General features: G+C 40.4%; 1 protein-coding gene across 1 annotated transcript; it reads right to left on the reverse strand.

Annotated features, from left to right (window-relative positions):
- Window positions 1–1,443: 1,443 nt before the first annotated feature.
- On the reverse strand, window positions 1,444–11,136 carry LOC135463312 (uncharacterized). Its single transcript, XM_064740572.1, has 8 exons — window positions 11,011–11,136; window positions 9,412–9,538; window positions 8,542–8,654; window positions 7,248–7,369; window positions 6,339–6,472; window positions 5,348–5,435; window positions 2,047–2,196; window positions 1,444–1,567 (listed from the first exon to the last, which is right to left on the reverse strand). The coding sequence occupies exons 1-8, from the start codon at window positions 11,134–11,136 to the stop codon at window positions 1,444–1,446; spliced, it is 984 nt and encodes a 327-aa protein (XP_064596642.1).
- Between the last annotated feature and the right edge of the window lie 423 nt (window positions 11,137–11,559).

Consider the following 11,559-nt stretch of genomic DNA (forward strand, 5'->3'; position numbering starts at 1 on the left):
TGTGGTTCAAATAGGCTACCCGATTTTATCATAACTCATATGCTTTTATGGCGTAGAAACAAAATTAAAATAATTTGGAGCCGATTTGGGGCTACGTTTTGAAATACACCGGAGATTTATTTCTCAGTCATACAAATGTGGCGTCCTCAACAGCAAATGTGGCGTCCATAACAGCAAATGTGGCGTCCATAACTGCAATGACGTCATTGTTTTCAGCTGTATTACATATGACTGGCAATATGGTGGACATGGGGACATTATTCACTCTGGTCAAACTAACAACTCATGTACGTGCACTCAAACAACACAGCATAATCTTGTAAATGGCCACCGGCCATTTCATTCCGAACATACACGTGTATATATACTTGAACCCGACACGACCTGTGAGAGCTGTACACCATGCCACACACCAACAGACTTCCCTATAAACTTCAGATTTAAGACAGTCCGAGGGTCAGGGGAATATGGTTTAAACCATCAAAGGGATACCTGTCCTCGCGCATTGGAGACTCTGGTCTCCTTGTACGTTAGCCATTTCATCTGCTATTAGAGACTCTCCATATTTTTACATGGCTTATACGTTTATTACAAGTTTTTACACAACTCTATTACTTTGTTTTCACACAACTTTACATTTTTGTGTTGGAAAGAGCACACTGGTGTGTGGAAATGGCTCCTTCACATTCGCCTCCCCCCTCCCCCTCCAAAAAAAAATGCACCATCGTAACAAGCAGTGGCGCAACTATGTGTTAAGGCACTTTCCTCCCGCCTGCCGAGGTAACAAAGACTATTAAATGCCAAATATTTTTATAGCATGAATATAGAGCCAATGGAATCAATGGTTTAAAAAAAACAAAACAATCTTTATATGGTAGCAAGAAATGACTTTGTGGTAAAATGTACCAGAGCAATCCACAAGAACTCTCATCGTAATGTTGGCCGCTGTCGTATAAGTGAAATATTACTGAGAACGGCGTAAAGACCGATGGGATAAATGAAGAAACAAATAAATCAATAAATAAATGTGTGCAAATGCTCACAGCAGCACGACAATTCGCTGTGCTAAATGTGTGGCTCTTTAGCGTTCAGGTATCGTATGAGCTTAACGTTTCATCGTTGCCAGTTTTCAGAAAGAGGCTCAACAAACCATGTTGCTCAGAATTCATAAAATGGAGACAGTGTTCGATATGTTTGACTTGGACAATGACTCTTTCCAAGTACTCTGGTTGTATATGAGTATCATTTCAGAGGAGAATTTCTTTAGGGGCTATAACAGACTGTGTTTTTACATGGTTGACAAGTTTATACGCAACTCCGTTAAAGAGTACACTGGTATGTAGAATACGTTCAGGTGTCTCTTGAAGGCAATCACCGTTCTGAACGTCCACCGGAGCGATAACGACTCAGCGCAGACATTTTGCATTACATCCTGGACGAGTATCACGTGGCGGAAGCGGTTGCTGTTGTTGTAGAGGCTTCCGGCACGCACTCTCCTGTGTTCACATCTTCTGTGTAATGGGCACAGCAGGGCTGCACAAGATGGTTCTCTGGACACGGCTCGTATCTGACGAACAGAAATATCTTCAACCATTTTTTCCCAATTTCTTTTACTGATGTATTAATTACCTGCAGTCTAAAAAACAGGCTAAACAACAAAGCAAAACAAAGAAAAACAATCACATAAACAATGAAGCAAGGGGCATACATACTAGACCTACATACATGTTCGTAACGTGTCATAATATTTCACTTTACTCACTGTGCTGCCAGCAAGGTTGTTTGATTCTGTGCATGTGAAAGTGTTCAAAAGCTTAGTGGTTGAAAAGCCAATGGGATTGCGTCTCGCATACTTCCGTCAGGTGATTTTCAGCCTATTATCGCTCTCCCGATTTCTGTAACTTTCACATTTTGGGCATAGCAAGGTACCTTAAAAGAAACTGGCTGAGATATACCCTGGTTTCGAACTAACAACCTCAGACACCTAGTCGCTAGTATTACATACATGACCATTCTGCCACAACAAATGGAGGGCAGATTACTTACCTTGTTTGCAGGCATTTCTTATAGCCGGTCTGGAAGGGGCAGGGTTTCAGTTCTTCTACTTTGCACAGACCGGAAGTGGGGTCACGCTGGGGTGAAGTCCCTGGGGAACACACATTAAAGCCACAGCGAGCCCACTCCTGGTCATACCCTCTGTAAGAAATTATAATCAAAGGCTGAAATCGCATTTTGAGTGATGTACGGAATGTTCAACAGTTTGACATTCGATCACACACTGGAATCTGCTGTCAATTATCTTAAAATATAGAATGATTCAAATTTATCTTGTCTGCGAACAATTTGGTTCAGTCCTGTCAAAAGAACTTTTGACATGCTCTGAATTATCAGGTGTTGGTATTTTTTGTTTATTGGCAAAGTTGACAGCAGTCGTAAAATTAGGTCAGTATAAGCCTTTTTTATGGCTGAACCGAGAATGGCAATCAAGCATGAAATCTGATTGGCTCACCTGCAACGCTTTTTAAGACATTGTCGCTCACGTGACTTCCAGCCACACCCACCACACGTGGCAGAGCACGTAGTCCAATTCGACCATGAGCCCCAAGACTCTGTCAAGGAATTGAAATAAATCCTATACATGAAATAAACAAATTGGAAAAGGAAATAAGCACACTAAAGAACCAGACTCCTAGAATATCTCTTCTTTACAAGAATAAACAGAACAATACGGCTAAACCATGTTATCATTTTGAATAGTGTTTTGCGACAGAAATTTGTTCCATGGACATATTATCAATGTGCTCAGTTAACAGTATCTCACAGGGGTATCTCTATGGGACTACGATGTACAAGTAACGTACACAACTGTTTAAGGTTTTGACCTCGAAATGCGTTTAGCTGACTTCGGTTTTAAATGCCTGTTTAAAGAAGAAAAGAAAGAATCTCGTTCGACAGGTTTAACTGAAGTCATAATTTGAAGATTAAAACTAACCTTTTCCCGTTGCTTCATCTTTAAATTCTTGAACTGTGAAAATGAATAAACAAGACATTACAGAAATATTTCCCACAAATAAGAAAAATTTATTTATGTTATTTATTTGATTGGCATTTTACGCCGTACTCAAGAATATTTCACTTATACGACGGCGGCCAGCATTATGGTAGGTGGAAACCGGGCAGAGCCCGTGGGAAACCCACGACCATCTGCAGCTTGCTGGCAGACCTTCTCACGTACGGCCGGACAGGAAGCCAGAATGAGCTGGACTTGAACTCACAGCGACCGCATTGGTGAGAGATTCCTGGGTCCTGAGCCACGGAGGCCCCCAATAAGAAAAAGGAACTGTACATTAATTAACTATTAAAAAGGGCCCATTGGTCGTACTATGATTGGTTTGTTTGGGGATACATAGCACGGAAAAGGAGGAATATGCCGGGATTTTAATCATCGATTTTGGACAAGTTTTAAAGAGAGAAGATAATCATTTAGTGCAGAAAAGTTTATTTATTTATGTATGTCATTGTTCAATACTCAAGAATTTACATCAAAAACTAAGAATCATAGACAACTGAAAGATACATCATCTACGGACGAAAATCTGTCCCCAAGAACCAGCTGGTGCAGACATTTAAAGTTGCGAAGTAGTCTAGACTTTCATCAAAACATTACACACAAACCAATCCTACTGACACAGTTCGAAACACAACGATACTGATTTTACAACAAGGTTGTTTTCAGAGTTCGACCAATTTTTCGGGAGGCAGCACGCTTGAGGAGCTTATATTTTTAGGAAATGGCGTCCAATACAGCTAATATTAATAAAAGTTACAGTAAGAGGGGCACTCTTTAGTGGGATTTTTAGCCGGTGGACAATCGTTGTGCTCGTTTCCTCCAATGAAAGAATCAGATTCCGCTCGTGCAGATTTACATGTGTAACACTAGCGTGTTTATGTTCATATTATATGATGGCATAGTTTCCTTACAAAAATGACAAAAAAGCAAAATATCATGGATGTCAATCATTTCTATAGCAATATCATTCAAAACATGCCCGAGGTAACAACTTACTCTGGCAATGGTCACCTTGAAGCGAGTACGGAGAGCAGCAATACGATTCTTCCCGGTAACATGTGTTTTTTCGATTCCTGCGATAAACAAAAATAAAAATCGCGGAATTAACAAAAAATAGACATCATAAGTCGTTTGACTAACATTTTCTTTCATATATCAAAGGAAGACCTTTGAAAATCGAAGTAGGCATCACTAAATAGACCATTTAAAACTATGCACAAATATATGTACTTTCATTTATTTCCTTCGATCTTTGAGAATAGATTTAAAGGCGCTGAAACATTTGAATTGGAAGGTGGGCTGTATCGACCATATTGGCAAAGGCTAGGAACTCTGACGTCACAGGAAGTTTCTTCAACTCTAATCCCGATACTGAATGTTAGAATAACTCTTTTTACCCATGAGTGAAAAATTAATGAAATAATGTTCCCAAAAATTCCTTCCTCCTGGTGAACATCAGGAAAAAAAAGGCGATGTGACGTCACAGTTGATACCGTCAGTACAGCTCATAAAACCCACCATAGTAATCAAATATTTGAATGCCTTTCAACACTCTTTAAAAAATCTGAAAAAAATAAATGAAGATATTTTTACGCATAGTTTTCAGTTGTCCGTACGATGAAACTTACTTCATATTTTAGCTTTTTTTTACTTTAAACTAACGAGTACGAGGGTAGGAACACTATGCCTGTTACAAATGTACGATTGAATTGTGAATTTCAATAACTGCATTTTTGGGCACACCGTTTGTATTAGGAGAAGATGTAATCTTGTCTGCTGTTGGTATTTGTATAAGTTTCCCACAAGCCAAATCGGTAAATAAGAAAAACACAACGTCTGTTCACCACCGAATTCAGCAGGAAAAAGTTTTCTTTTCTGTTTTCCCGCTGAGTGTTTAGGATTATTTCGGCTGTGTCAGAACAGTGTACTCGTGTACCAAGCTGACTCCGATGTCATGCTGGAACGCCATGCCTTAGTATAAGGAAATGCCAATCCTCATTACCATGTGGGAATACAATGCCTCAATGCAATACGGGAACACCACGGCTCCTTGTCGTAAGGAACGTCATGCTCGGGGCTGAACCATGATCTTACACTTACAGCACGAATACTTTTAATTCTAAGCAAGCAGGTTAAACCTTTTGGAAAACAAATGTAGCATTGGTTTTAGGCGATTCTTGAATTTCAAGAATGTTCTTTTCTTATTTTAAGTCACATGGCCTGTTCAGAAATTTTTCAGTTCAAGTTTTGAGTTTCAGTTCAAGGTTTGAGACTTACGAGTCCGGAGAACAGTCGTAGAGTGTCCGGCGTGGACAAGGCTTAGCCATGGGAGCAGTCTCCTCAGGACTGCATCCGCCGCAGCCGTCTACAAAATTAAAGAAGCCGTTGATTATTTTAGTACTACAAAATAGGGTATGATTGTCTTCTTGAGGTTGCCCGTTGGAATCCGTGAGAAGCTATGCTTCAGATGTACACAAATGTAAAGTCTGAGTGATGCTAGAACGCATTCTGTTCTTATCACACACCACTCCTCATATTCCATATAACATCCTGTTAGTCTACCCGTATCTTTATTTATTCATTTATTTATTTGACTGGTCTTTTACGCCGTACTCAAGAATATTTCACTAATACGATGGCGGTCAGCATTATGGTGATAGGAAACCGGGGGGAAACCCACGATCATCCACAGGTTGTTGACAGGTCTTCCCACGTGTGGCCGGAGAGAAAGCCATCATGAGCTGGACTTGAACTCACAGCAGCCGCATTGGTGAAAGGCTCCAGGTGCATCACGCTGCTTTAGGCAACTACTGAATCTTTATTTATTTATTTATTAGATTGGTATTTTACGCCGTACTCAAGAATATTTCACTTATTCGACAGCGGCCAGCATTATGGTGGGTGGAAACCGGGCAGCGCCCGGGGGAAACCCGCCATCATCCGCAGATTGCTGGCAAACCTTCCCACGTAGGGCCGGAGAGGAAGCCAGTATAAGCTGTACTTGAACTCACAGCGACCACATTAGTGAGACGCTCCTGGGTCATCACGCTGCTCGAGCCAACTACGGAATCTTTATGTTGAATTACTAGAACATGTGTGTTATATTTAACAGGTTGGTTTGCTGCGTTAGGATAATGCATTCTAGCATCACTTAGACAACAAACTCTTTTTGGAGTGTACATACCCTAATGGTACCTCTATCAGATTGTTGAGTGAAGTCAGACGATACGTTAGTACGAATGTACACGTGTCAAGGGAGACCACTCACCTGTGACAGCGTAGCTGAGTCTGAACCAGCGAGATCTGCTGTCCTTAGCCTCCTTGGGGACACTCCGGAATAAGACGAGTACCTCGTTATCATAGGAAACGATGTCATGTATCGTTGTGTTTGACGAACATAACCTGTGAATACACAGAATTGTTCAATACAGTTACTTTGATCAATTCTCAATCTTTGCGACAACATAGCTAATGTTGCATGAGTACAAAGGATGTCGCGATCGGAGTTCTAAGAAATTTTCTCTTACGCCGGAAATACCCGAGAAGTTCCGACTGTTCATGATTGTTTCAGCGAGACAGCATTATACATAAATATGTCACTCTTGGGATCGGTCTGCTACGTTGACGGAACGTCGATCGTGATATAACAGGAACAATACTTCAAGCGATATTTTAAAATTTTAAGACAAAAAGTAATTTGATTTCAACAGACACAGCCATTTTGTTCCGACATGCTTGCAACTCTGTAAATCAACTTTTAATCCTAAACTTTTTACAAGGCAATGCAAAGCGCCATGTGGGAGCAACCCGAAACACGATGTAGTGCCACTCGTACGACACATTCATATGATTAAAAGACAAAACATTGTTCGGGTGACGTCATCTAACGGAAACAGCTCCGTAGTTGGGTTATAGAAATTACTGGCGCCTGATTGGCTAAAATTTATAACATGCGCGCGAGTTTGCTTACTTTGAACTGTAATATCTTGGTTAAGCAACGTCACAAAAATAGAAAATCTGTTTTTTTTTTACTAAATTAAGATACTTTGGCGATCGATACAGGTTTTTTATTCTAGTTTTGTCATTTCGTTCAAAATACCATTCAAACAAATATGTTGTACATACCGGGTTCAAACCCGATAGCTTCTCCTGCAGACTGATGGACATGAGTACTGACCTGGTTCCCGTGCTATCTGTCCCCTTGTAGCGGATCTCCACGTACTCCTCACAGCTGTACTGCTCATATCCGATGTCAAACAGTTCAGCTATGCTCAAGCGAACACGTGTGTGTGGAGGGGCCTGGATAACGACAAGTGAGAACCGTCCAGACTATGTTTACACAAATAATTCTTTCATTTGTCTACATACATTTCTATCCACATATAAACCATTTCAAAGTAAGAATGAAGACGCAAAGGCAGACCCACTTAAATTGAACATGCTTAATCGGCCTTTCGATCCTGATGCGAAAATAACTCTTTCCTAAGAGATAGTGGATCTTAAAGTAGACTGCAGTTGTCTCTCTTAGCATTTTGCTGACCTACATATATTACACCATTCTTTAATATTTTGTTCGGGTCGGGTCATACCAAAGATTTTAAAATGATATTTGCTCTTGCATCGCTTGGCTATCAGCAATGAGAGCTTAGAGCAAGGACACATGGCTGGTTGGCCCGATAATGTGACTGGGTGGGGTGTCATGTCTGGTGTCTTCGGCATGATGCTTCAGTGGCAGCACTTTGGCAGCACAGACTCACCCTGCCACAACATTCTATCTACACACACCTAATGACTTTAAAATCGTTAAATACGATGTTACAATCCAAGCATACATATAAATACATATGAAAGATTTACTACTGCTAGTTTGCTTCTTTTTAAAATTATTTTCCGACCTTCAATACTATTACACTTGTCTATTGTATATCGACAACCCGTAAATGTGAATATCATTAACTAGGATATGACAATTGTCCTCTACTGTAACTTACCCTCTTACGGCACAGTGCCGGCGAATCAGCTGTACAATTTGTGCGATATACTGTTATCAGTACAGTTTGTGCGATACACTAAACTCTTCAGTGAGTGAGTGAGTGCTTGGGGTTTAATATCGTGCTCAACAATTTTTCAATCATATGACGACGAAGGAATCCTTAGGGTGTATGTAATGTGTAATTGTTTTATCTAGTGCTGATTCACTGAGACGACTTACCGAAGGTAAGTAAGTCGCACCGCCCGATACCGGTCAACCAGTCGTTGCACTATCCCCTTCATGCTGAACGCCAAAGGAGGAAACAACAACTTCCTCTTTTAATGTCTTAAGTGTGACTCGACCCAGGATTGATCCCGGATCTACCGCTCCCGAGGCGGCACTCTACCAACTGTGCTACCAGGGCTGGTATTCTCTTCAGTGCCACAGTAACCCACAGTGTCAGTTCCACAGTGTATTTTCCTACGTAACAAAGGCTTACCTTTATGTGCCATGCACATGTCACCTCGTTCTCCAGCGTACTGCTGTCAAAGGATGGAGACGTGAAAGTCTGCTCGCTTTCTTTGGCTGTGAATACCTTCTCCCCACAGAATGCTGAAATGTATACTAGACCTCAAAAACCATAAACAAAGGGAGACAATTTCTTGAAAAGCCGTTTTTATTGCATAAAATAGACTGGATGGATTTGTAAATTGTGTTTAATCTATAAAAGCATTTGCGCGAATCTGATGGAAATGTCATAGTCTTGGAGACACAAAAAGCATACCGTTTTTAGCAGGCTCGACATCTGCACATTTAGGTCCGGCCCAGCCTACGGGACACAGACATTGATTACAGGCGTTTGGGTTCCTGTAGCCGCCATGTTGGCACTCTTCCCAGTCCAAGGACGTATAACCTGCGCACGCAACTGTGGAGGACAAAAATCAAGGCAGGTATAACGTATATAAAAAAAAAAGTTGCCCAATCTACGATCAAGATAGATCCAATATGAAAATATTTAGTCCTGCGTGTATCATCGGATTCAGATAAACTGTATTTTTTAAAAATCAAAATAGACGTTGCATAATTTAAAATAAACGGCATGACGCAGTACATAAGTACAAATACGTATGAGGTGTGCATATAAATGATCTTTTAAACCTATGTAATTTGTGTATAGACACGACTATAATGTCGAGACAACAAATATTAACTTCAAGAACCAGGGATTTTTATCATCCATATAGCACATCTGTTCAAAATATTTGATTTTGTAACATTCCACTGGCTGTAGGGTAACAAACCCCTGGTTTTTTTTTGTACATGCAACAGGAAAAATGCCAATGCAAAATGAGACCAGATCTCATCTTACCAGAACAGAACATGAAGTTGGCCAGTTTGACGTCGAAGAAGCTAAGCTTCTGCCGCTGACCCATCACCGTTTGCATCTCCTTCTCTTTGGCCACGATGGTCAGTTTTCCGTTCTCGGATGACCATTCCTGTAAAGATATAACGATTGGAACATTATTTAAAGACAACACGATATACATGTAGCGGCGATTTCTGTTCTAGACGTTAACTGTTGAATCTATTACGTATATATACATGTAACTGTTTTCATATTGCTTGCAAATTTCGTGTTAAGGGTTCATTGGGAAATAGACTGGTGATTATAGAACAATGAGTGACGATTACCCTTATAATGCAAGAATGTTTCTGATACTAAATCTTATTTTGTTTATACATTGAGAGTATATATATTTCGCTAGTAATTCCACTTTCTATAAAACATTACCGCATTACCATGCACATAATTAAACATTTACATGTTTACATGTAAATGTTTTTATGTGGTTTTACTCCAGTTTTCATATGTCAACACCTATTACTACATTTCTAATCTCGTATAGCCTCATTTACAAACTTTCTACTCGTGTTGCCTTATTTACAAACTTTCTACTTGACCTGCTTCATTTACAACTTTTTAACCATATTGCCTCATTTACAAGCTTTCTAAATCAATTGTCTCATTACAAACTTTCTACTCGTACAGCCTCATTACAAACCTTGCACACGTATTGCCTCATTAGAAACTTTCTACTTGTATAGCCCCATTAGAAACTTTCTACTTGTATAGCCTCATTACAAACTTTGCACTTGTATTGGCTCATTAGAAACTTTCTACTCGTATTGCCTCACTACAAGCGTTCTAAACGTATTGCCTCATTACAATCTATCTACCCGTCTTGCCTCATTTACAAACTTTCTATTCGTATTGCCTCATTACAAACTATACTCGTATTGCCTCATTTACAAATTTTCTACCCGCATTGCCTGATTACAAGGTATCTACTGGGATTGCCTCATTTACAAATTTTCTACTCATGTTGTATCATTTACAAAGTTTCTAATCGTACTGCCTTATTTGCAAACTGTCCTATTGCATCATTACTACACGCATGCGCACCATCATACAACAACTCTAGAATAACATTACAAGGCCATGTACAACGTTGAGGTGTAAGGTAGCATGGTTCAAGTTATCTATTCTGCTAAATGGTATTCTACTCTGGCTATAACCGGTGATTATACGGAGGAAATAAACATTTACACATATTTCTTCATTTCACTTTCATCATTAATTTACAGTTAGATACAGGTATATCTTAATATAAATGTGGAGCCTCCGTGGCCACGCCAGAGCGGCGAAATGACCCAGGAGCCTCTTACCTAAGCGTCCGTTGTGAGTTCAAGTCCAGCTCATGCTGGCTTCCTCTGCGAAGAACACTTCATGCTATATTGTTCGCGCAAGTAAACATACTAAATAAATCTGTGATGTTTTCCGCCGTACTGAAAAATTGTATGGCGACGGTGGTCAGCTTGATTAGTGGAGGAACCCGGAGTACCCGGAGGAAGCGAATTCCCTTCCCCAAGTTCGTGGCAAACCTCCTTACATAAAGCCGAAACAAACTGGCGACTGTTGGATTCGAGCCTCCAACTTAACAGACCAGTTGAATAAGACAAGGAGACCCCACATAATATCTAGAATACAGGCAAACCACAGTGAGGTAGTAGGGGCTTGCAGTTCATCTCTCATTCTACCTCTTATTATAAGTACGGTTTTAAATCAATCAATGAGTCAAATCAGTCAGTTAGTCTATTTATCAGTCAGTCTTTGCTGTGTGTAAAATTGCCTATAGATGTCCTCGGTTCTGCTGAATTGTTCCCACGTTTCAGATTACTAATAATCTGTAAGTTCAAAATGCGAAGTCCGATTGCACCCATAATGGTATTAAGGCGTATCGTTGACCTGTTAGTTAGTATCGGAGGGATAACTGATGGACGACCTTTCGTTAGTCACTTGGGAGAAGTGGAGGGGGGTGGGGTGGAGTGGGCGGTCATGCGGAACGGATCAAGGCTAGACTATGCATGTTACAGCCTGACCCCGCGACGTCACAATGACCTTTGTGATCGAGAATACCGACTGCGTTCTGTAAGATCGATAATCAATCTACGTGCA

Source organism: Liolophura sinensis, chromosome 3 (genome assembly GCF_032854445.1).
Source record: "Liolophura sinensis isolate JHLJ2023 chromosome 3, CUHK_Ljap_v2, whole genome shotgun sequence".
In the NCBI taxonomy this organism is placed as follows: Eukaryota; Metazoa; Mollusca; class Polyplacophora; order Chitonida; family Chitonidae; genus Liolophura; species Liolophura sinensis.